The 27,643-nt window shown below is 38.7% G+C and overlaps 1 protein-coding gene across 4 annotated transcripts in view; it reads right to left on the bottom strand.

Moving 5' to 3' along the window:
- UTRN (utrophin) overlaps positions 1 to 27,643 on the bottom strand; it is a 609,179-nt gene that overhangs the window by 293,081 nt on the left and 288,455 nt on the right. For all 4 annotated transcript variants that reach the window (XM_029047836.2, XM_029047843.2, XM_029047848.2 and 1 more), the window contains 3 exons: positions 26,752 to 26,957; positions 21,917 to 22,071; positions 13,810 to 13,999 (listed from right to left, as the gene is read on the bottom strand). In XM_029047836.2, the coding sequence (XP_028903669.1) occupies positions 13,810 to 13,999; positions 21,917 to 22,071; positions 26,752 to 26,957 (551 nt within the window). The remainder of the gene's footprint in view (positions 1 to 13,809; positions 14,000 to 21,916; positions 22,072 to 26,751; positions 26,958 to 27,643) is intronic.

Below are 27,643 nucleotides of genomic sequence, written 5' to 3' on the forward strand. Positions count from 1 at the left end.
ATTTTAATATCTATCTCCCCTGGTAGACTGCAAGCTCCTTTGGGGCAGGGAGCACCCCTACCACCTCAGTTGTATTTTACTTTTTCAAGCACTTAGTACACTGCTCTGCACACAGTAAGCACTCAGTAAATACCACTGGTTAGGATAGTCTGAGTCATGAGGCAAATACAAAGTATTTAACCAGATGGCACAGTAGATAGACCACTGGACTGGGAGTCAGAAGATCATGTGTTCTAATCCTGACTCTGCCGCTTGTCTGATGGGTGACATTAGGCAAGTCACTTCACTTCTTGGTGCCTCAGTTATCTCATCTATAAAATGGGGGTTGAGAGTGTGAACCTCATATGGTACAGGAACTGTATCCAACTCGATTTGCTTCTATCCATCCCAGTGTTTAGTACAGTGCCTGACACATAGTAAACACATAACAAATACCATGATTACTATTATTATTATTCAACTCAAAATTCCATGAAGTCTACAGGTATCTTGTAAACTCACAGTGTTTTCTCCCAAAGCACTTGGGAAAGGTTGACAGTGGCTTCATATCAATGGCATTTATTTAATTAGGATAATTGCTGCATGATAAATCTTTTATGTGAATGTTTTGTAATTCTATAATTTTAGTTTACACCATCTGGCTCAATGTTTTGTTTTGTTTTTTTAAGACTTTTTCCACATGGTAGACAATGTTTTAATATTCTTGGCATACCTACTGTTTTTCTCATCTCCACTTAAAATTATAATTCATAGCAAATTAGCATTTTTGAGCTCCAAGAGACCTTTAGATGCCTTCTAGCCAACCCCAAAAGATATGATGCAGAGTATCCCGTATAGATAAACATCTACTGTTAAGTCAACCTTTCTTTTTAAAATTAATTTAAGGAAATATTTTTTAAAAATCACTAAAACTGGTTTCAATCAGGTAAATGTGTCTTCCTTGTTACTCTTCGCTGTAGAAGGTGATAGCCTTAGTCTGGGAGCCCCATATGTGACTGTGTCTGACCTGATTATCTTGTATCTACCCCAGTGCTTAGTACAGTGCTTGGCACATCATAAGCATTTAACAAATACCATTATTATTATTATTATTGGTTATAGTGTTCTGGCCTAAATCAGGCAGAAGATGCTACCCCCAGGATAAAATATCTCAAAATAATAACGCAAAAAGAACTTCAAGAGTTTGACTCCTGCCTTAAGCAAGATGATTAATAATCACAATAATCTGTGACAGATTTAAAGATCTTCAGGGGTAAAGAATCAAAGCTTTAGTAATCTACTCCGGGATGCTCACATCATCATCCTCATCAAGAAGCTTTTCTTCATGTTCAATTAAAATTTTTTCTACTTTAATTTAGACCAGTGTTCTTGATTTGTTCTCATGAAAATATAACAATGCTGCTAGTGTCTCTATAAAGGCTGGGCATTTTCATTCACATAATGACTTCACTGTTTACATTTACCTAAAGATACACTTCTGGGAGAAAAAAGATGTGCTTATCTTAAGTGAGAAAAAGGATCAGCCCGAGTCTGGTGTCATTCTGGGCTATAAAGGGGAATTAGGTCAATGCTATTTAACTTAACATCTTCATAAACACTGTATGCATTCTAGTAACCTAATAGGAGCAATTTTCTCTTTTCCAGAGAAGGGCATTAAATGGAAAATAACTGAAAGGAGGAAGTAAATATATATATTTTACCTCTGAGAGGTACCCTAGTCTGTACTTCCCCTGATCTCAGGTGGTGATGTGAGGGAATATTCTCTCACAATGCTGTTGAATGCCCTGACAATATCCTGACAGATTTCGGGGGCAGGGGGCTAACAAAAGAGTAGATATAGCTGGAGAAGAGAAAAGAAAGCAGAATTAGAATTAAATCCAGCATTTCCCAAATTGTACATTCCAAGCGCTTAGTACAGTGCTCTGCACATAGTAAGCACTCAAATACTACTGAATGAATTTCCCGTATATACTGTGTGGGGTAAGGGTGCAGAGAAAGAGTGGTAGTTACAGAGTAAAAAGACTTAATTTAAAGAATTATCCATTTTTACCTTATATTTCCCAGCTTTTGTTTTTAGAAATGCCACCTCCTGGGAATAGTATATAGCATAGTATATGACTTTTTGTTTTATTTTATATGTTGTTTCTGGGTCTTGTCTCTTATGCTGTTTTGATGTTTTATTGTTTCTCTGCCCCCAGTGTTTCTATATCAAATCCTCTCTGCCATTTTTACTCATGGATCTTGAGTCCCTCGAGGGACGGGTTCCATGTCTAATAGTCACTTGCATACTCTTTCCCAATGCTTAATATAGTGCTCTGCAAACAGTAAGTGCTAAATACTACTATTAGTGTTACTACACTACTACTACTATAAGATTGCCTCTGTCCTTGGCTCTATATTTTTGGCATAGCTACATGAGTATCCCTAAACTGAGAAACTAGATTTGGGTGAGTGGAAGGAATTGCAGTGCAATACAAATTGGACAATACCAGCATATTAGAATATAAGGGAAAATTCTTATAATTTTTTACAAGTGGTACATGACTACTTTCATATTTCATTGTCCCTGCTCATCCCCCTGGCATTAGAGGAGGAAGTCACACATGCTCTAGAATTCAACCCTAATACATGAAGCAAAATAGAATACCTATGATGCAGCACTATTTTTCAGTCAACAAGCAAAACAAATGTTCAATAGATTGGGCGACACTGAGCAAGACAGCAACTGTTAACCATTTTCATTCCCTAACTGTTCCATTACAATAAGGAAAATAGCTATGCCATGTCTAACCCAATCAATGCACTGTCTCCCTCACTAGTACTATTCGATTTACAGTTTTCCTGCCACTTTCTTTTCTAGTTTCCCATAGTCTTTTAGCAGCAGCTCATATATCACTGCCTTAGGTTGACACCTGCTGGAAGACACTGGGATTGTAAATTTCTTCTTTCCCTATCTGCCTCAACTGCTGATTTGACAGTAAGGCTAGCAATACATCGCTATTTAATTGCAAAGTAAGATGATGCAAACAAATACAGTAGCCTGAGTTGGGTACTAAAGAAGCAAAATACATATTTTATAAAATATGGATTCACTATTGAATGCTAAACTCACAAAAATCAACCCTCTAGGTCTTCTGAGTGGCTTTTCTCAGTCAGGCATGGCATTCTCTGTTGGAATTCAGGGGAACTATATAGTATAAATAAATCTTTAGCACTTTTTGTTTACAGTCACACAACATCATACAACTTAATATCACTGCCTCATTTCTAATGCTTAATACTTCTCCTTAACATGCCAATTTTTACTACTACCACTATTAGACTCACTTAATCCTGAGTTGAGACAAATGTTCCGTTTTGTGAAAGTCTCTTCACAAATGTATCAGCAAAATGGTCCTGCTAATAGAAAAGGATTCTTTGTGTAGTCATGCCTGTGATTTCCTGAAAGCTAGTTGGAATGAATGAATGTGCTTTTTTTCTCTATTAATAATAGAATTGCCTTATTTGCATGAAAAATACTTTCACAAGTCAAATTTATCCTTTTTGCTTTCCTGAAACACTATACTCTGAACCAACCAGGCTTAAATAATTGTACTTAACATTAGAAATAGCACAGTCTCAAATGGTTTTTTCCTTTAAAATCTCCTACCCTGTTGCATTAATAATGTAGATGATGAACACTGTTCCAAAGTATTACTACAGAGACTGCTTCACAATCCTAATTAATCTCAACCAATTAACATGCTTCCATGAAGAACTTTTAAAAAATCTTCTACTGACTAAAACAAAAAGTTGTAAGGAAATTTGTCCTCCTCATTCCCAGCATCACCATAGGGAATCTTTTAGATGTTACTGCTCAGGGTGCTTTCTGTTGGCTATTAGAGAGCTCATGTGAGTGCTTTGGTCAGTATTTCAATTGTGTCATTTTAGAAATAAATGAAATCAGTTTGAAAACAATTTTGAATATGGTTTATCAAGGACACTCAAAAATTGGGACAACATTTTAACAAAAACCTTAGTGATGCTATATCATCATCTTTCTTAAAGCTGCACCCTTTCTAATTTTACCATCAAAAGTCATGAAATCACATCAATTTGTTTTGAGCTTCAAAAATGTACAATTTAAAAATGTAAAATGTACAAAAGTGTACGTAATAAAGCCTGCCATTTTTTAACTACCTACAAATAAGGGGTGATGGAGGACATCAACAAACTTCCAGTCAAGAACTAAGTTTCAGATTCTCAGGGTAACATTCAAATTTGAATTTTGCCACTTTCATCAACCACTTTTCCACAGATCTGTTTTAGGTGGCTACTTTAAACCACTTGCTTTATGGCCAAAAAAAGTTTTTCAAGTCTGACTTCCTAAATAATGAGAAACAACAAGAGTAGGAAAGGATTTGATAAGCTCTGTTAATGTGCCTCAGTTGGAAACAAGCTATATTAATGAAGCCTTTGCTAAACCTGTTTTCATCTCATTTTTACCAGGATAAAGTAATAAAGTTGATGAAGTTCTATTCATTTTCCACTGATATTGTGTACTTAGTTGAGATATCTCTTCAACATATTTGAAATTTAGGTTTTTTTAATGAACAATAGCTGTCAATATAAAAATATTGTTTGTCAATATAAAAATTTGTATATTTCAAGAGAAAGCATACTTATTCTTAAGAGTATCCTTGATTGCTTGTATGGCTCTTAGAAACAAGAGTCTCTTGTCAACTGAAAAATACACAAATATGCAGTACAGCAATGCTATTCGAGTTTTACTAATCATTCTTTTAAAAATCATATGCAAACTCAGTCAATTTATCCAGCACTTTGCTTTTAAAATCTGTCACTTAGGAAAAGTCATCCTTCCTCACCCTCTAGCTCAGATGTTAATTTAAAAGACTAAAAAACAATCAGGTTTAGACATTTATTTTCAATCTCTCAATTACCTTACATAGCTTCTGGTAGCGTGGAGAGGAAACTGCCATCCTCTGCAAACGATGCAACAAAACCACAACTTTCTGCAGAGACGTTCTCACCACAGCCATCATTTTAAGTTTGCCACACTTCTGAAGACACCTCAGAATTTGCATTATAAATGAAAGGCAATAAACGTTTCCTACTAGTCACTGGACATCCATTTGCCAGTTCTCTGAGCATGCTCGTTTCCAAGAATACATCTGAGGGGTGCAGGCTGCAGGTTCCAAAGGCAAAGAAGGAGGAAATACCCTCAAGTTCATCTTAATTTAAAAACCTACATACATGAGTATCTTCAGCAAACCCGCGGCAGAGTCCCTCAGCCAGTATTGGCTCAGCTCAGCATGGGTAGAGAAAGAAGCAAGTTGTTGAGTGGCTGAATCCTGTTTGCTGCTGAACTCAGAACAGAGGAGGATATTAATTGAAACATTAAATCCACGGAAACAAAGCAGAAGTCCCTTGGGAAGACGGCTTCTCCATATCACAACAGTCCGTCCCCTGTAGCTGGCTTTCTATTAAGAAACAGAATGGTATTCACTTGCTCACTCTGGAGAAGGATGTTCTCGCTCTCAGACTAAATGCAGCTCTGGCAGAGCTGTGCGGAGTGAGTGAATAATAGACTCAGTTATAAATCTTGAGAGAAGAGCAGAGGGATACCTGCTCTAATGATCTCCGCTCATATTTGGAGGGCTAATATATCACATACCGACAGGACTGAAAGCTATATTACCCAAAACAAAAGGAAAAATTGAAGGGATAGATTTATTTGCTCAAGATTTCTTTTCAAGCACATTTACTCCAGTCTCTCAAAGGCAAACATGTTCACACTTAAAGTGAAACTGGCACTAATTAGACTATTTTTCATAACTTGTCTACATAGAAAACAGTATTAAAGACATTGATTGGCTACTGTACATTGAAGACTACGATGATTCCTTTACAGACCAGAATTTATTTGCTGCCAAACTGTTTTGTTCTTGAGTACAATGCCTAATCACAGAGATGAGTACTCTAATGTGACAATGTTCTAAAGAAATTATTTGATAATCTGTGCTAAGTCAATAGTCATAATTAAGGTCCATTCCATTTTGACGCCAAATCCCATCCAGAGCAGCAATCTCCTAGATGAGAATAATTTTTCTTTTCATGTAGGCAGTTTACTAGTTCACCTTTGTCTAATACGATTGACCTGCCAAGGTTTTCTGAAACTTGGGCAGACGTTTACTTGAGTACAGGATGATTCAGAGTTCATAAGTTGCCAAGTCTCCTTTTGGTAGCACAAAGCTTCAAAAAAGTGCAAGTCTATTTCAACTACTAATGATTCCCTACAATTACCCCACATGAAGAGATTCAATATTCCCTTTGTAAAGTTGGAAAAGCTAGCTCAAAATTATTAAATTACCTGACCAAGGACCACAGTCTGAAATAAAACTTACATGTCTGCAGTGTGGCTTACCGGAAAGAGCAGAGACCTGGATAACAGAGGAGCTGGGTTTTTGTTTGGGGGTTTTGGGGTTTTTTTTAATATTCATTAAGTGCTTATTATGTGCCATGCACTGTACTAAGCACTGAGGGAGATACAAGCTAATCAGGTTGGACATAGTCCAGGTCCCACATGAGGTTGACAGTCTTAATCCCTATTCTACAAATGAGTAATTGAGGCATAGAGAAGTGCAGTGACTTGTCCAAGCTCAGACAGCAGACAAGGGGCAGAGGCAGGATTAGAACCCAGGTCATTAAGTCATGCTGCTTCTATGAGTTCTATTCTCAGCTCCACAATATACCTGCTGAGTGACTTTGGACAAGTCCTTTAACTTCTCTGTGCCTCAGTTCTCTCAACTGTTCTCCCTCCTACTTAGACTGTGAACCAAAAGTGGGACCTGATTATCTTATATCTACCCCAGAACTTAGAAAGGTGCTTGGCACAACGAAAGCGCTTAACAAATACCACAATTACTATAATAGTGCCCCATTTAACTGGAAACCTGTCTGCTGAATCACTGACCTACTCACAGTCCCTCACTTTCAACCACCGACCCCTTGCTCACAACCTAGTTGGAACCCCCTCCCTCCTACACATCTAACAGACTGGTATTCTTCTGTTTTCATAGTCCTACTAAAATAAACTCTCCTCCAGCCTTCTCTGACTAGGTTCTCATCCCTCTTATCCTATTTTCCCTCCCTACTGCCTCTCCCATGAACTCAGTCTTAACCACTAGGCACTTATGTACTCACCAAACCCCCAACAACACATGTAAATCACTTTATACTCTGCAGCTTCCTCATCTGTAATTTCTATATCTGTCTCCCCTGCTAAATTGTAAGCTCCTTGGGGCCAGGAATCATGCCTACCAACTGTATTGTACAGTTGGTACAATTACTTAGTAGAGTGTTCTACACAAAGTAAGACTCAATAAATACTACTGGTTTATGCAACTCTTTTCTGATTTCATTACAGAAGTAACTTTAAAAGACCCACAGTTTGCCACTAAAGAAAGAATCAAGAGATTTTCTCAAGATGGGGTTTGTGTTTAAATTGATAAATCAATCATTGGTATTGATTTATCATACCATAGTGCATGCTATGTGCAGAGCACTGTACTAAGCTCTTGGGAGAGTACAGTGCATTAGAATTCATAGGCAGGATCTCTGTCATCAGTGACCCTACAGTTTAGTCAGATTCTTCTCTGATATTAAGAACCACAAGAGCACATGATTACCTATACTCCAATAGAAGTATTAGTACTTTTTCAGCACCCACCTAGTGCAATGCACTGCACTTTGTTCAAATCAAAGAAGTGACACTTTCCTGGTTCACGAGGAACTTGCATTCTAAATAAGGAATAAAAATCTAGCCATTCTGCTTTTTAGAAATTACTCTTTGTCTTCAACCTGCCTCACCCCTCTCACTAGTTCCCCTTTTTATATCATTATTTCCATGTCTTCAAAGTTTTCCACTGGGCCTTTTAATAATGATGAAGATGCTATTTGCTAAATAATAATAATGTTGGTATTTGTTAAGCGCTTACTATGTGCCAAGCACTGTTCTAAGCGCTGGGGTAGATACAGAGTAATCAGGCTGTCCCACATGAGGCTCACAGTTAATCCCCATTTTACAGATGAGGTAACTGAGGCACAGAGAGTTAAGTGACTTGCCCACAGTCACACAGCTAAGTGGCAGAGCCGGCATTCGAACTCATGACCTCTGACTCCCAAGCCCGTGCTCTTTCCACTGAGCCACGCTGCTTCTCAAACTTATACTTATATAAAATACTTATTCTGCACTAAGCGCTGGAGTAGATATACGGTAACCAGCTTGGGCACTATCCTTAACCCACACAGCTCAACTCACAAAGAAGGAAGGAGACTGCGGACTATATCCCAACTTTGCAGATGAGAAAACACTTCGCTCCTCTAGTACTAACATTCTCATTGTGCCTCGATCTCACCTATCTTGCCGCTGACCCTTAGCCCACGTCCTGCCTCTGGCCTGGAATGTCCTCCCTCCTCATTATGCAACAGACATCTACTCTCCCGGCCTCCAAAGCCTTATTGAAGGCATATCTCCTCCAAGAGACCTTCCCAAACTAAGCCTCACCTTTCCTCATTTCCCACTCCCTTCTGTGTCACCCTTACTTGTTCCCTTTGCTCTTCCCCACTCCCAGGCCCACAACACTCATGTAAATACCTGTATTTGTATTTATTCGTATTGATGTCCATCTCCCCTCATCGAGACTGCAAGCTCATTTTGGGCTGGGCCTGGGTCTGTTTATTGTTGTACTGTACTCTCCCAAATGCTTAGGCAGTGCATTACACACAGTAAGTGCTCAACACATATGATTGAATGGAATGAAAATGGGCACGGAGATACTAAATGACTTTTGCATGGTCACACAGCAGACGAGATGCAGAAGTGGTAACAGAACTCAGGTCTACTGACTCCCAGTCCCACGTTCTTTCCACTAGACCATCCTGTTTTCTTTTCTTACTTAACTTCGCTAGTAATAAGTCTTAGGGCTCTCTCTGTCTTTATCCCCAGGCCCTGAATCTTTCTCAAACTAAAATGATCCGTTTGGAACACCTGGATTCATCTCCAGCTCTTAATCGTGCAATGGAGGCTTAGAAAAATGTTTTTAAATGATTCTAATTAAATCATCTCTAAATGATTTGCTGCCTCCCTGTGCCAGGAAGAATTTGTAGCTAAAAGCACATTGGGTAAAACCATTTAACAGGTAAAATCCTAACATTCAAGCTCAACCTCACTCACTGGGCAGACAAAAAGCTAAAGAAATGCTTGATATGCTTGTTGAATTATATGGTAGCACAATTATTCAATGCTGGTTTTGTGTTTTTTTTATGAACAGAATGACTTTTAAATCTGGATACTTCACCACCAAAATTGGGAAAAATTAGAGCTCTGACTACTATGTGTCAAAATGTTTCAGTAAATATATGAGTCTGTAAGAGCCTATAAGAAAAATGGAATAAAAGGGAACAAGGGCAATCTAAATAGGCTATTTTTCAGTTAAAGTAGTCCAAGGTTCATTCAAAGGGAAGAGAACTTCACTTGAGTGACTTGAAATGATCAAAGTAAAACAGGAGGAATACATTTCCATAGTCACAGGAGAAAGGGAAAAATAGTTCAGAAAATAGATTTTAAAACAGCAAAATTATAGTTGATATTCATTTTTTTGCCACATTGCATTGAAACCTTTTGATTAAGTGAGCAATATTAACATTGCAGATTTACTATTCTAGTTTCACAAACAAAATGACATATTCAGGATTTTTATCTGTAGGTAATGTCATTCCCCAAATGAATACAAATAACAGTCACAGAATGAAAAGGATCAACATAATCTTATTACTACTACACATTATTACCACTGACACTAATACGCCACAGGATGCACCACTGTCATACAGAGAAGGTTGACGAAGTCTGCAAAAAAATAAGTCAGAGACGTGGCTCTGAACAGGCCAGCCTTCTTAAGTATTAGTTGGGAGGGTTGATTACTATCATCAAAGTCTCTGTTTCTGCTTTTGATTTCCCTTGTTAATTATTTTATTCTTCCCTGTACTTCCCCACTCACCTTAAAATGGAAAGAAAAAACATATTTCAGGAGGACTAGGAGATACTTCTGCCACCATCACCAAGAGAATGGCTTGAGTTATAAGCTACCTAAGATAGCTTTCCAACATGGCAATGAAACTTATTACATAAAATAGAAATGCAACTCAGAATGATGACTTTTCCTTAAAATACGTGGTATATATAAAAACATAACATTGTTCCAGAAATAAACTGAACAAATCCCCACCCTAACTCTATTTTTCCCAATTCCCCTGCGACAATTTCAACCAAGATTCATCGCAACTCAAATACAAGGTAAACTTAATCCTCACACGTTTTTTTCCCCCAGCCCTGCATCATGGTGCCAGATGATAGAGAGCACTTCAGTCAGTGAATAATGTTTGCCATTAATTTGGTTCCCTAGGCACTGACTTACAAATTTTTTTTTAAAAGCATAAACAATATTCTAATGTTAATGGTTACCAGCTACTATTGTTCATTTAATTTTTCAGTTTTCCAGAATTTGCTTTTTAAGTTTCTGCTCCCTTCAACAAAATGAAATCTCTTTGTCTACAAATCCAGAATGACTCACCGGAAATATATTTTTAAAAAAAAGCTACCCACCAAGAAAGTACACCGGTTCACTCAAAGCAAAAAGCCGTCTTCAAAATGAACCCTAAACTAAACTAGAAGTTTGGAGACAATCCTTAAAGGCTGAAAATAGGTTTAAAAATAATAACTAGTCATCATGTAAGAGAAACACACAAATGAATAAACTGCAAACCGATATTCAAATGACTAGCACTGATCAAATAGATGAAGGAAAAAAGTGAACTTCAAATTATTTTAGTGACTATCATGGTACTGAACATCCCTCTAGACTGTAAAGCTAAGTTTGGGCAAGGAATGTGTCCTGCCAACTCTGTTGTATAGTTCTCTCCCAAGTGCTTAGTAGAGTGCTCTGCACATAGTAAATGCTCAATAAATACTGATGATGATAATGAACAATTATCACTGCACAATGATTCCTAGGTCTTCTGGTACACAAACTGCTAGTCCCTTTAAATTGTTCCATTTATATTTAATCCAGCAGCTGAACTTCCTACTTCCTTTCTTATAAAGCCTTCCATCTGATAATCATAAGTCCTAGGATTCATTATTTTTAATGTTCCTAGAATGTGAAAGTGTCAGTTCACTTATAAGTCACTAATTGATAATAAAATTTATTGTGTTTTGTTTACTATGCTTGTAAAGTTCAGAATTAAGTATTTTGATTTTCTAAGAAGGACATGAATGGAAGAAATGGGTACTCTCTGGAAAGAGCCCACAGAGGATTAAGGCACTCATGAAATTCCTTCAGCAGCAGCCCAGATCCCAGCCCAAGCCTCGGTCTGCAGCTTGAACCGACCGACACCACTCTAAAAGGCCAGCAGCTGTGATAAGAGATACACTGGACCTAAAGGCTCCAGGAAAACTTCAACCAATCCCATCTAGCTCTAGAATCACTCTAGAGATCAAAGAGGGATCAGGGAGTCCCAGAGGACTTACTTTCAGGAATCCTATTCTTACCACTCCTTTCCAGCCCAGACAACCCATTCCAGTGTCTCACAGAGCTCTTTGGCAGGGGAAGCCAAGTAGAAATATATTGTTGGTATTTGTTAAGCGCTTACTATGTGCAGAGCACTGTTCTAAGCACTGGGGTAGACACAGGGAAATCAGGTTGTCCCATGTGGGGCTCACAGTCTTAATCCCCATTTTACAGATGAGGTAACTGAGGCACAGAGAAGTTAAGTGACTTGCCCACAATCACACAGCTGACAAGTGGAAGATCCGGAATTCGAACACATGACCTCTGACTCCAAAGCCCTTGCTCTGTCCACTGAGCCACAGAATAGCTCACACTCTGCAAGATAATCACACCTAGGTGCACTCTATGTTTCTTTCTGCTTTTTTCTCTGTTTTTTCTCTTTTTGCTCTGTCTGTTTTTCACTCTCTGTCTCTGTTTTTTGCTCTGTCTCTGTTTTCCATTCCATCTCTGTTTTTCGCTCTCTGTTTTTCTGTTTTTTCTGTCTCTGCTTTTCTGTTTTCTCTGTCTCTCTGTTCTGTTTCTCTATGTCCCTGTCTCTATTTTTCTCTCTTTGTCTCTCTGTCTGTCTCTGTTTCTGCCTCTCTCTTCCCCACCTCCGTGCCCACTTTTGCAGCTTCAGTAGCTGCAGCTCCTTTGAACTTACTCCAGGCCATATCTGAACCACTGGAGAGTCTCTAAGGATTCAAAACCTCTCATGAATTCAGATGAAATTTTACCTGGAGGCCCAGGAAGGTGAATTGTGAGGTCAAAAATCACTCAGTGAGCACCTTTACCAGAAAATGGCTTTTAATCTTGCACTGGGAAGTTTGGGCTAGAAGAGTGGATTTTATTGTGGGGGGTTTTGGGGGGGCGGGAGGGGGGGGGAGCGCTGAAGAGAGCTAGAAGGAGGAAAAATAAACACATCTGGAGCCAGATGTTGTCTACAGGAATTGTGGTTTAATAGAAACAGCATGAATCTAGAAATCAGAAGACTTGCACTTTAATTTCACCTCGACCACTGCTGTGTCCCTTAGGCATTAACCTCTCTGTAGGGAAGCAGCATGGCCTAGTGGAAAGAGACAGGCCTGAGAGTCAGAGGACCTACATTCTAATTCTAGCTCTACCACATATCTGCTGTGTGGCCTTGGGCAAGTCACTTAACTTCTCTGTCCCTTGGTTCCCTCATCTGCAAAGTGAAGATTCAATAATAATAATAATAATGTTGGTATTTGTTAAACGCTTACTATGTGCAGAACACTGTTCTAAGCGCTGGGGTAGATACAGGATAATCAAGTTGTCCCACATGGGGCTCACAGTTAATCCCCATTTTACAGATGAAGTAACTGAGGCACAGAGAAGTTAAGTGACTTGCCCAAGGTCACACAGCTGACATGTGGCAGAGCCAGGATTCGAACTCATGACCTCTGACTCCCAAGCCCGGGCTCTTTGAATATCTGTTCTCCCTATGACTTTGACCATGAGACCCAGGTGGGACCTGATTATCTTGTACACAGTAAGTGCCTAAATATCATAATTTCAATATTATTATTACTATAATGTCTGATAACTGATGTGAAAGCCACAAAAATTCAAAGCATTAAGTTTAGATAATCTAATCTTTTTTAAAATATAAAATATTTCACATATTTAAAATCTTTTTAAAATATATATCTGACTACTTGTTAAACTACAGTATATTTTGTACTTCATACATTTATATACCCATCCTTTTAAGTTCAAAGATGATACCTCTGATGGTGAGATTTATGAGGGAGAAGGTGAGGAAGGAAAGGCTTGGCTAAGACTAATGTACAACTGATATTAATATAGACACTAATAATTAGATATTGATAAATGCAAATACTAATAAATGATATAGATGATATTAATTTGGATGAAGCAAACTGCAAATTTCAGGAAGAATGAAGCTGAGAAAGCACTGTATATGAAAACTATAGAAAATTAGAGAGGACTAAAACTTTTCACTAGCACTTAACTAGTTTTCTTGCAGGGTTAATGTAATGTTTTCCTGTCTGATGGGGATTTTTGAGTCTCTCCCTTTCATTTCTATCTCAAGCGAATTGCAAAGGCTGTTAATTTCACTAATAGTCATATGCCTTTCCTTTCTGCTCCAATATCCTCCAGTATTAGGGTAGGTGGCACAATATGCCATAGCAAAAATGATCTTCCAGGAACTTACCTTCATCTGCTTTTTAAACTCCCTCATTAAAACGTCATCTTGAAGAGCATTCTCCCGCTGAGAGGCATCTGCAAGCACATTAACGGTGGTTTCTGCTTCTTGCATCCACTTAAGGAAGATTTCCAAATCCTTGAGTGAGGCCTGCACAGTCCTCAGCTCGGCCTCTAGGGCATTCTGTCGATCACCGATACTGAAAGCAACAAAGTGATCTCTTAAATTGTTGTCATCGAGGAGAAGGTGCATCAAAAACAATCGATGTTTTCGGGTAACTCCAAAATAATTTTTGTTGTGGTTTCAAGGAAGATTTGACTCAGAAGGAACTCAAGAATGCATTGAAGGACTGAAGGACTGTATTGAAGGATTTGAAATGAGTAAAACAATCATCATCATGATATGCCTTCTACTTTAACAACCGATTTTGCCATGGCCAATTCTGGACAGAAATGTCATCATTCCACAAAAACTTTCAAGGAAATTCTGAAACAAATACATTTTAACCCATTTGATTTTTTTAATGTTTAGATAATAAATGGGATTGCTTTTTTTTTTAATATGTCAAATAACTATAAATTCTGTAACCCCAATTCAATGTGATTGACACATAGTAGGGGCTTAACAAATACCATTAAAAAATTTGAAATCCTGTTTTGAACATGCACAACACAGATTCTATATTCGATCCAGATCTATTATTTCAATCTGCATTTCTCATTATTTTGAACTTGTGGAGAACACATTGCTGGGACTCTACTATTGGATACTTTTAAATGGACAGTTTAAGACTTTAAAGCATGGAAACTTCTCCATGTTTTACTCATTCATTCAATCGTACTTATTGAGAGTTTACTGTGTGTAGAGCACTAACAGGAGCTTACTGTGTGTAGAGCACAGTCTAGGACAGGGGAGAGAGGCATCAAAACATGTAAACAGGCAATGAGAGCATCAATATAAATAGAATTATAGGTATAATCCAACATTATCCCAATTTTAATGTGTGAAATTCAAGTGGGCACTGTTTATTTAGCCAAATTTACAACTAAATATTCCACATGCTGAGATTTTTAAATTTTTTTTTGAAACCTCAGAGTCAAGAATCATGATGTGTCACAAATATCCAGGAGCCCTAGTGGCTTCATACCACCTTCCCACCCAAACTTAGTCATCCTAGATGGTCATAAGGTGGAAAACACTACTCATAAGGAGTAGTGACTTTTCAGAACAGTGGTCAAGAAGGAAAGTGTCCTCAACAACAGTGACTTAACAAAGCCTGGAAACTTTGGAGGGAACAAGGGCAGTGAGGGAGGTATGCTCTGGCAGCAGTGGAGAAGCCATAATGGAGACAGTGTCGAGAAGCAGTGTGGCTAGTGGAAATAGTACAGGTCTTGGAGTCAGAGGACCTGGGTTCTAATCACAGCTCCGCCACTTGTCTGCTGTGAGACCTGAGGCAAGTCACTTAAACTTCTCTAAACCTCAGTTACCTAATCTGTAAAATGGGGATTAAGACTCTGAGTCCGTCTCCCCCGATTAGACTGTAAGCCCGTCAAACGGCAGGGACTGTCTCTATTTGTTGCCGACTTGTTCATCCCAAGCGCTTAGTACAGTGCTCTGCACATAGTAAGCGCTCAATAAATACTATTGAAATACTATTGAATGAACATGGCCTAAATCCAAACTTATTAGCTTCTATTGACCTCAGTGTTTAGTACAGTGCTTGTAATATAGTAAGCACTTAAGTACCATTACAAAAAATAAAAGGCACCATACTAAGAGCTGGAATGGATACAGCAAATTCAGTTGGACACAGTCCCTGTCCCATATGGGGCTCACAATCTCAATCCTCATTTGACAGATGAGGTACCTGAGCTCAGAGAAGTGAAGTAACTTGCCCAAGGTCATACAGCAGACAAGTGGCAGAGCTAGTATTAGAAACTGACCTTTTGACTTCCAGCCCCATGATCTATCTACTTTGCCATGCCGATCTGTAATTTATTTCAGTGTCTGTCAGCCCTATTAGACTGTAAACTCCTTGAGGACAGAGATCGTGTCTTCTAACTCCTTGGTACTTTCTCAAGCACTTAGTAGAGTGTTATGTACTCAGCTGGCACTCAATGAATGTTATTGACTCTTGACTAATTCAGGAAAGACAGACATTTAAATTACAGATAGGATAAAGTAGCAGTATGGATGTTGATAGAACAAAAAAAAGAAAATCTGCAAATATGCAGCTGCGACCAATATCATTGCTTCATCCACATGGCAAATGTCACTTGGTCCCCACAAAAATTAACTAGTATTGCCTAGTAGATAGACCATAGGCTGGGAGTCAAGATACCTGGGGTCTAATCCCTGTACTGTTAATGGCCCACTGTACCAAGTCACAAACTCTCTCTATAACCTGAAGGTACAATACTTGCTTTTGTATGGTGAGAACCACGTGGGACAGGGACTACGTCTTATTTGATTCTATCTACCGCAGCACTTTGACACATAAGAAGCTTTTAATACAGCCATATTAGTAATTTTCACTGGGCCACTGAAATAAGTAATATCCTCCTGCCCAGGACCATACTTAAGTGCCTGTCTTTACCCCACTAGATTTGTGAACACCTTGTGGGTAGGGATCATGCCTATTCACTCCATTTTACTCTCCCAGGCACTTAATTAGAATACTGCTCTGCTCATAGAAAGGCACTAAGTAAATACTGTTGAATGGAGATGGGTTCAGTTGTAAAGACTTATATACACACTAAACTCAATTATCCTCTTAAATTGAAGAAAAAGTACAAATTGGGAGTATGTAAAAAACAGAAAAAACCTAATAAGATACTCTCATCTTTTTAGTTTGGATCTCCATATGAAAGCCTTTTAAAAAATGTGCAGTGAAAAAATATATTCAGGCATGGTTTAGAGATAAGTATCAAGTATATTTCAAGAAGCAGCTTGTCTCAACTGATACGGACTGCTTGATTTCCTCTCCGAAGCCAGGAGTGACTTTGAAAGTATAAATAATATAACTGACCCTGACTCTGCAAATGGTAAGTGTAACTGAGTATGTTGCAAAACTCACCCTAACTTGGTCAGGAAGAAACAGCATTTTTAGTGAAGGCAAGCAGACATTGCTTAACAAGTAAAAGGAACCACAATAGAAGGGATAAACCTTCCAAATGAAAAAAACAACCTTAGGGACAATTAGAGAAATGGAAGAAGAGGAAGTGCAATTTTTTTTAATATCTCTTGCCTTTGTAAGGACTTCCTTCTCAGCTATGAAGAGGGTAAAGTTCAGAGTAAAAGGGTAGCGTTAAACAGAGACCTAGGCTAAAAACAAAGATGACTTTACAGAGACAGAGGGAAACTTCACTGAGGATGGAACAAAATAATTCACTCAGATCTGCACTCCATAGCATAGTTGCACAGGGTACCAGAATAAGGTCACCTATATTTTTCACCTAATTCCATCAAATGAGGAATGACCGTGGCCACTGCATTATTTTAAGAGCTCAAACCCTCAGGCTTGATGATGTTAAGCCAGGGTGTGCAATTCTATTACAAAATATCCCTTACCCATCACTTTTTTAAAGAGACTGGCAGGACTAAATGATGTATAAAGAAAAATACTGAAGAAAAACTAAATGTAATCAAGGCCTTGTTTATCAAGTGCTTACTGTGTGCAGAGCACAGGAATAAGCACTTAGGAGAGTACAATACAACAGAGATGATAGATATTTTACCTGCCCACAAGGAGTTTACAGTCTAGTGGGGGAGACAGACTTTAAAAAAAATAATGGATATGTATCTTGGATATTTAACTAAGTGCTGTCGAGCTGAGGGTGAATAAAGGATACAAATCCATGTGTAAAGGCAAATCAGAAGGGAGAAAAAATATGGGAAATGAGTGTTTAGTATATTATATGTAGTTTCATCTTGAAAATTCAGAAAAAAGGTCATTGATGCCAAGAGGACTACTACAATTTTTCTCAAAACCCTTCTCATTTTTTATGCTCTATGGGCACAGGTGCCTGGGACCAGAAAAAGGTTGGTAAGTGCTTATAATAACTGTGGTATTTTTTAAGCACTATGTGCCAGGCACCTTACAAAGCCCTAGGGTGGATACAAGCAAATGCAACTGGAGACAGTCCATGCCCCACACAGGGCTCACATTCTTCATCCCCATTTTACAGATGAGGGAACCGAGGCCCAGAGAAGTTAAGTTACTTGCCCAACGTCACACAGCAGACAAATGGTGGAGCTGGGATTAGAACCCATGACCTTCTAACTCCCAGGCCCATGGTCTATCAACTCTGCCACTTCTCTGAGAAACAGAACTGAAGGAGAAGAATCAGAACTATTGCCCATCTAGCAATATTCTGCAATTCCACAGTGGAACTGCACATTTCCTATTTCAATCATTTCTTTCACTTTATAAATGTTAGGGACTATTTCAGAGACAGAAAATTTAGAACCAATGGGAAAAATGTACCGAGCAACGGTGAACATTCTTTCTGAACTCAGTTCAGTGCCTTCCAAGTCCCACCCAATAAATTGTTCATAAAATCAACGTTAGCAGCAAAGTCGATCTACACTAGAGAGTGCTTAGGGGGAGAGAATGTTATGATGGCTAAGAGGTGTTCGCTAATACATAAATGCCACTTGCTTAACAAGTTCACATTGTTCCAATTTCCAATTCACATCGACACTACTGAATCAGTTATTCATACCAAGGTTCTCTACCAACTTCTCCTTCCTACTGAAATAAGGGAAAGCCATCATTAGTAAACTCCCTTTGGCAAATCCAAGTCCGTCTGCTGCTACTCTGGAGATGACAGAGTAATTCTATCTTAGGCAAGCAAGATGTCCTAGAAAGTCACTTTTTGTTCTTAAAATGATTTTAAAGGGCTGAAAAATTAGCGGTATGGACTTTTATACAATTACCAAGAAATCTGAAAGCTGTGGTTGTCCCTATCTCTATAAGTGAAAGATTTTCAATGGCTTTAACCTGTTTTTAATTGTTTTCTCTATGTAAACCAATTATTTCTGTGGGCTATAGTAGACTTGCATTATTTTTTTTTTTACCAAGAATCAGAATCATCTGCCTACATCACAAAACTGTTGACATCTAGAAAAGTATGTTTAAAGACTTTGTTCCTGTCAACTGTTCAGAAGCCATGCTGTTTCCTTTTTTTTTTCTGAAAGAATGGGTTCCTGATTATACCAAACACCCTGGCACATCAAACACGAAGGCAATGAAGACTATATATTCTTGTTTCTTTAATCTTTCCTCGTGTTCAAACGGACTTTAAGCAGTGCGGCCTAGTGGATAGAGCATGGACCTGGGAATAATAATAATAATAATTTTGGTATTTGTTAAGCCCTTACTATGTGCAGAGCACTGTTCTAAGCACGAGGGTAGACACAGGGTAAACAGGTTGTCCCATGTGAGTCTTAATCCCCATTTAACAGATGAGGGAACTGAGGCACAGAGAGGTTAAGTGGCTTGTCCAAGGTCACACAGCTGACAAGTGGCAGAGCCGGGATTTGAACCATGACCTCTGACTTCCAAGCCCGTGCTCTTTCCACTGAGCCATGCTGCTTCTAGCCATGTTGCTTCTCCTGCCTAATCTAATCCTATCTACTCTGTGACCTTGAGAAAAATCACTTAAATTCTCCATGCCTCAGTTCCCTCATCTGTAAAATGGGGATTAAGACTGTCAGCCACATGTGGGACTGGCACTGTGTCCAACCTAATTAGCTTAGAACTGTGCTTGACACATAGTAAGCATTTAACAAATACCATGATTATTATTATTATTATTGTGCCTCCCCAGGAGACCAGGCCTTACGTGTAGCTTCCTAGAGACAGATTTGCAACGTTCATCTCAGACACTCTGAGAAAACAGCTTGGGGCTTTTTGCCTGCTAAAAAAGCAATGCCACAAATTTCAAATTGCAAAATGCTTCCACTCTGGATAGCTACTAAATTGTTAGGTGAACTTCATTTTGGAGGACAGAACTGAAAAATAGTAAAGCATTCTAATATTACCTGACTTACTTCCACTAAAGAGAACTACCAAAAATATGTTCTGGAATGGGAGGTGAGAATCTCATTTACAGAATCAGGCTCGCTGCAGAAAATGAAAGTTTGGAATTTTTTTGAAGGCTATAAAAGCTAAATATTCAATCTTACGTAGGAGCTGAGAAGTATTTACAACTCTTCTAATCCTAATATTAAAGTTAAATTAGCATAGAAAACATCTTACCACTCTTTTAAAATACTGACAAGTCAGAGAATCGTGGAACTGGGAGAAAGTTCAAGAGCTCATCCAGGCATGATCAAAGGCTTTCATAATAAGAGGTCTCCTCTTCCGAAAGACCAGCACTTGCCCCATCTTCAAAGCCTTATTAAAATCACATCTCCTCCAAGAGGTATCCTCCGATTAAGCCATCATTTCCCATACTCCCTCTCCCTTCATTATGCCCTAGCACTTGGATTTGTACCCTTTAAAGCACTTGATATTCACCTCACCATCATTCAGTCATTCAATTGTATTTATTGAGTGCTTTATAGTGTGCAATGCACTGTACTAAGCACTTGGGAGAATACATCAGACACATTCCTGCCCACAATAAGCTCACAGTCTAGAGACCAGCTCACAGTCTAGAGCTTAGCCACAGAGCACTTGGGTGCATATCCATAATTCATTTTAATGATTCTTTTCCCCTCTAGATTCTCTGCTCCTTGTGGGCACAGAACATGTCTGCCAACTCTGTTGCACTGCACTCTACCATGCACTTAATATATGCACACAATAAGTGCTCCACAAATACCATAAATTTGCTGATTGACTAACAGCCCCCACATCGCCTTTCGTATCCTATTTTAGTGTTTTCTCACTCAGGCAATCAAGGACTTTCTCCTTATCCCTAAACAAAATTGAACCTACTTCAACTTAATCCTTTTCCCTCGTATTTTGTCCTCTGTTGAATTACAAATATAACTACTTACCATCCTCCTCAAACACCTTTATTTAGTTAAATTAATTTCATTAAGATTATAGACTATAAAATCCTTATGGGCGGGAAATATATCCACCAATACTTTGTACTGAATTCTCCAAACTACTTAATTCAGTGGTCTGCCCAAAGTGCTCGATAAATATCGTAGATTTGTTATTATTATTGTTACTCCAAAGCCTTATCTTTCCCAAGCTAAATGACTTTCTCACAAGGATTGCTAACCCACCCATTCTTTAATCAATCTCTAGATTCAGTGTGCCACATCCTTTTTAAAATGTGTTTTTCTAAACTCAAAGTTACAAGGGCCTGTCAATTCAGAGTTAGTTACTTCCTCAGGCTTACTCCTTCCTTACATGCCACACTCCTCCAGCTAATAATCACACTGCTGATTAAAATATTCACCGTGAAGTTAGACTATGACCTTCAAGCCTCTGATGTACATTTTAAAGCCTAATCCTCCCCATTCTGTATTTACAAGGCATATTTCTTCCACCCCTAAATGTGCTGAGTTCCTACTGGATTTCACTCTGCTGATGAAGAATCATTATTTTGGTGCATCGACTTTGTCTATTTGAATTCGATTCCTGTCTTTCAGACATTCCATTCATTTTAGTGCCATCTGCAAATTTCATCCAGGTCGCCAATAAATGTATTTAGTAGAACTCATCCCAGGGCCGATCTTAGTAATAATGAAGTGCTCTGAAAAACTAATTATGAGGACATATAGAACTGAAAATGTCATGGTTGGGTAAAAAACGAGACCGTGCAAACATTCTATGATATTGAACCCAGAGGAATGGAAGACCAGCCCTAGGTGGTGCTGCGGGACAAGAGAGGAACAAATGGTCTGAAGGAAGAATCGATATGAGACCTTCAGAATAATCTAGGGAAATGCCACTGTAGAAAATGACTGAAAGTTGGCAAGAGATGGCTCAAGAGTATTCCACAGTAATTATTTAATATACTGTAATAGTAAACAATGGAGACAAGCTACCAGATCACAGGCATGACTTTAGTCACCTTTTTTTTTTTCTGCTCACTTATAACTGCAAAAAGGGGCACTTGTAAATTAGTAGTAAAACGAGCATTATAATCACCTTTGATTCAGGTTAATCCAAGATGTATTCAAATGGTCTGTCGTTTCCTTTACTTTCCTAGTGTCATCTTCACTGTAGTCTCGAAGTAGTTTCTTTGAGAGGTCATTGAATGCCGCTATGGTGATCTCTCCTCTATGCATTTCTTGAGCTAACACCTTAGGTGCAAGAGCAAAAACAAAGAACTTCAGCAAAAACAGGGACACGGTATTCTGAGGCTTTAACAGGCAAAATAAAATCACACCCAGAACATTGGAAAATGGTTTATTATACTCGAGAATCCTTGTTCAATTCACTAAATGCCTGGCATTTAGTACTTCAATCCTTTCTAATGTAAACATTTCTAATCATACAATCTGAGCCCTAGACCTGCTCTTCAAAATCCTAAACAATAAGAGGAAAATAGAGATTACCAGGCAAACAGTACAGATCCTAATTTGCTTGGGCAGGAAAAAAAAAAGCATGAAGAGGAGGGAAGAGAATGAATAAGAGGGAAGAGGGCAAAGGGTAGAGAGGATGTGAGGAGAGGAGGGAATCTTGAAAAACAGAATATAAATGAGTAGATAAGATACGTTATAAAAGCCCTACTTTGAATGTCAATTAAAAACACTCACTGCGATACAAAGGTATTTTACTCTCCAGCATTAAAATAAAAGAGGAACTAATAGCTTGAATTTAACTATTTACCCAATTTACCACAACTAGGCATTAGGGTATCATGCAATTTATCACCAGAAAAATCAGCCAGAACTAAAGTTTATATGAGACCCCAAATTTCTGGTCACCTTAGAATTTACACCCCAAAATTTTATTTGATCTAGTTTTAAGGGAGAAATAATTGTGGTGACCACCATAGACAATTTCTCTAGGAATTCCAATGGCACATAAGGCGTCTGATTCACTGGAAAGATCAGTAGACTTTGCCAGCTTTGTCGTGAACAGAGTGACCTTCAGAGGTTTATAGTGATTAAATTTACTCCACTCTGACAGATCCCAAAATAATCATGGTTGGCAATGAGTGTTCCATATCTAGGGTCTTTAATTATATACTTCAGTAAAACTCAGCAATATTACTCCTTCAGTTCAACAATACATGATGTTGCTAAGAAATAGGTCATGATATTTAAGTCACTGAGGTCTCATGCTTTATAAAGGTAGCTTTTGTATTTTAAAGACAGGAATGAAATTCAAACGGACAAAGTAGATACAATGAAATAATGATTCATCACCAACGGAGTGAAATCCAGGCTGAACAGCTGCAAAGGTGGCACACTTAGGAATGGAAGAAATATGCATTGTAAATACAGAATGGGGAAGGTTAGGCATTGAAAAGTACATCCGAGGCTTGGAGGTCATGATCTACTTCACAATGAATATTTTAATCAGCAGTGTGGTTAGTACCTGGAGGAGTGTGGCACTTAAGGAGGGAGTAAACCTGCATTAGTTAGTAACTGTGTAATGATGGATGCATATAGCTTTGAGTTTACAATAGCACATTTTAAAAATTATGTGGCAAATAGTCTAGAGATTGATTAAAGAATTGGTGGGGAAATAATGAAATGAGAAATAAATGTCTTGGCTACGGAAAGGTTTGGTGAAAATAAAAGCTCTAGTTTGCAAACCAGCCAGTCTAATTAAAACAGACTAAGCCATGGCAATTCTGGTAGTCTGAAAAAAAATCCAGATAAATGGACAGGAGAAATTAACAGCATGAGAAATTAAAGCAATGTATACCAGTCACAAAGCTATATCTGGACCAGCTTAAAATGCTTTTGCTTCCTCAAACAATTTGTTTGAATTCCTTCAAAGAACAGTCCTCTTTTTATCCCCATATCCAACGTTTAGTTTGGGCAGAGAATTCCAGAGCCTCAGTCAGCCCAGGGCTTCTAGACACAATGCTGGCACCTAAATGAGTAGTGCACAGATTGTAGGGGGAGAGGTGAGGGAGAAGAAAAAGGGTGGCCATCTTCTCCTTTTGATTTTCCAAGTCCCTCCTCTTCCCTTCCTTATTCCACTTCACCTCCACCTGACACTGTTCTGCTACACATAAAGCAATGACAATTAGACTATAAATTCCTTGTGGGCAGGGATTGTGTCTACTAACTCTACTGCATTTTATTCTCCTAAGTGCTTAATATAGTGTGCTGCATCAAGTAGCTGTTCAATAAATACCATTAATTAACTGACAACAGGAGTGGTATGCCTGAATGTAAATTAGGCGACGGGCTAGAACCAGGGAATGCTTATATAGTTTTTAGGTATCTTTCCCAAGTATAACTCAATAGGGGGCTGATGTTCTCCCCATATTAAGACTCATACAACAAGGCATTCTATACCTTTTCTGTACCTCTAGAAAAGCTCACTCGATCAGTCAATTGTATTTACTGAATGTTTAGTTTGTGCAGGGTACTGTACTGAACACTTGAGAGACTAAATACAACAATATAACAGACACAATCCCTCCCACAATGAGCTTACAGTCTAGAGTGGGAGGCAGACATTAATATAAGTAAATAAATTGTGGATATGTACATAAGGGCTATGGGGCTGGGTGAGAGGAGGAAGAGAGCAGGGATCCCTCCTCATGGGCAGATATCGGATCTACCAATTCTGTTACATTGAACTCTCCCAAGCCCTTAGTACAATACTATGCACACAGTAACTACTCAATGAATGCCATTGATTGATTAACTGATTGTCCCTCAGGCCTGGAGCTCCACCTGAGAGCTGAGGGAGGAATTCAGTTGCAGCACTGAACCAGCATCATTACCAGCATTCCCCTCCAATATCTGGCAAGACAAGGAGGGTTAGAAGAGCATGGTGACAAATGGATGTGTAGCAGCCTAGACCACATGACAGGAGATTGCTTTCTCCTCCATGGCTCCTGACATTACAATGCTCTGCCCTTGGGAGGCTCAGGCAGCAGAGTGAGGCTCACAGCATTTAGCCTAGTATCTCTAAATGCCAAGCTATTATGCTGACAGCTGCTTGAGAAATAGTGAGAAAGGATGTTATACATAAAATAATTCAGAACATTAGCGAGGAAAGTGGTTATTCGTTTTCTGAGTTGGAACTGCATAACAAATGGAAAACAAACTATGTCTGTCCCCTATACATGACCATGGTAAGTGAAAAAATGAAAACTTACTGTCCATAACATTACATTTTTCAGTACAGCCTTCATGCTTTATGCCGTATCCACCTATTTATGAAAAATCACTATTGCTACTTTCCGAAATTGTAACCATTTTAATAAATGTTGCAGCATTCCTTTCATCAGCTAGTGCAGAACTTCCCACATGGTGTGCTACAACATACTTTCAAGTGCACCTGAAATATTAGGGGCCCTGACATTTTAGCGCACAAGGCGGTACCCTCCCAGCATCAGGAACAAGGCAATGAATGCCTTGTTGACAACCATGAGGGCTGGTCCTGCCTCAATGTGCTTCCACTGATAAAAATTGGGAAGCACTAGTCAGCATTCAGCAATATGGAAACATTTATTAAGCTGGAGGTGACTCTTGCAGTGGACAGGAAATATCAAGGTAAATGAATGTAAGACTGTAAGATCACTGTGGGTTTGTGTCTGTTTATTGATATACTGTACTCTGCCAAGAGCTTAACACAGTGTTCTGCACACAGTAAGCTCTCAATACAAATGACTGACTAGCCCTTTTTTGGTTACCCAAAGCAGCAGCTAAACAGCTGATAAGTTCTATCAGGACTTTAGTATGTCCTGTTCTAAAATACAGCTACTGCCCCTCCTGCCAAGTATTTTTTTAAGTGTTTTTTTAATGTTATTCCTGTTGCAAGTAGGGTAGAGAATTGAAGGAATACAAAGGCAAAGATTTGTTAAAATGTATCATTTATCCACTTCCCCAATAATTGGAAGGGGCGGTGCATTCTTGCACTATCCCACATTAAAAAAAACACATTGAGTATTTACCTTTTCCAATAAGCACATGCACAAACTGCTTCTTCCAATCCCGGGTAGTACCTTATCCAATTAAGCTCACCTTGTCAAATGAACATTCCCTCATCTCCTAACTGTGCTGTAACCAAACAGTGTAATGAAAATATATGTTTTGGCACTGAGTGCATCATAGGTAAATAATGCTATTCATTAAGTGTTTTCTGTGAGAGGGGCATTGTGCTAAGCACAGAGAGAGATACAAAATAATCAGACCAAATAAGGTCCCTGTCCCACAGAGGACTCAGAATCTTAGAGGGAGGCAGAAAAGAGATCATCTTCATTTCCAAGATAAAGAAACAGAGCAGAGATCAGTTAAGCAACTTGCTTAAGATCACACAGTAGGCAAATGGTGCAGCTGGATTAGAACCCAAGTCTCCTGACTCTGTCCACTGCTCTTTCCACTAGGCCAGTGAGTCAAGGTTACTGTTAATTATATTCATAGTAGTAACATTTATTACATAGTTTTTTTATTAAATTAGAAATAATGGGGATATATACTACTTAAAAAAAACCCTTCACATCATCTGCATTAGGCTCCTATTGGACCTTGTAAATAATAATCACATAGTGGGCAGGCAGGGAACATGCCTACTGCCTCTGTTGCTCTGTACCTACCCAAGCACTTAGTTCTGAATACAGTAACTGCTCAATAAATTCCACTGGTTGACTGATTTTTGAAACCCCTCAAAAAACAACAAAAAAACCCCTTGCACTTCAGATCATTACACAAAACTAGCAACAATCAGCTCAAGAAATAATCCACCAACAATCTAAGCAGAATACCCATAAATGGTAGTAGACTTGGGATGAATCCATGAAAATAAAATTACTTTTGTTGCAATCTTAGGCATCTACTGAACCTTACTTTATTTTCTGGCAGCTGTTTGACAAGGGGCTCCTTTGGAGCCTGTAGAAGAGTATGAAATCGAACTTCATAGTGCCTAAAAAGTTGTTCTGTTTCTTGTCTTTGATCATTCCATTGCAGGCTGTCAGAAAGCATATCCTGTAATTGCTGCTGTCGCACTTCCACTCCATGTTGAGTATTGTCCCACTGGTTCTTCACCTTCTCCACTGTGGTGGTGGGCAGGGGGGTGGGGAGAGAAGAGAGATAATGAAGACAATTATAGTCAGGTAGCCACAATAGTTATTATACAAACCTAACGGCACGATAACGATAAAAAAAGCTCTACTTGTACCAATCACATTTACTGAGCACTTACCTTACTAAGTGCTTGGCAAAGTACAATACAACATGCTATCCCCTGCCCACCTAAAGGGAACAGGACTGGCAGAGATGAAAGAGTGGAAGTGGAGCTATGGAAGCCAGTTTCACCATAATCCATTTATAGGTATATTCTCTTGGTCCTCAATTCACAGGGCTCTGGCTTGTCCATCATCTCCCATCATCCAGTCCAGTCCTATTCCCACAAAAGACTGTACATGCACACAGCTCAATGTTTAGCCATTCTGCATTGGCAATGCCAAATGAAGCAGTACTTTTTCATTGCAAGTGTACCCCAGGATATGCATAGAACATATTCATCAAAAATGCAGAAGCACTGTAAACCATGGAATTGCAGGATTCATTTTCACATAGATTTAAATGAAATTTGTTAGGTTGCTATTCTAGTACCAGTCCTGACCTGACAACCAAGACCTACAGATATTTAAAAAAATTAAGACAGTAGATCACTCCCTGTGAATCCTTCTCCACATCCTTTCCCCTCCATTATTCCAAGGGACCTTCCTGACCCCCA

The sequence above is a fragment of the Ornithorhynchus anatinus genome, chromosome 2 (genome assembly GCF_004115215.2).
Source record: "Ornithorhynchus anatinus isolate Pmale09 chromosome 2, mOrnAna1.pri.v4, whole genome shotgun sequence".
Classification (NCBI taxonomy): Eukaryota; Metazoa; Chordata; class Mammalia; order Monotremata; family Ornithorhynchidae; genus Ornithorhynchus; species Ornithorhynchus anatinus.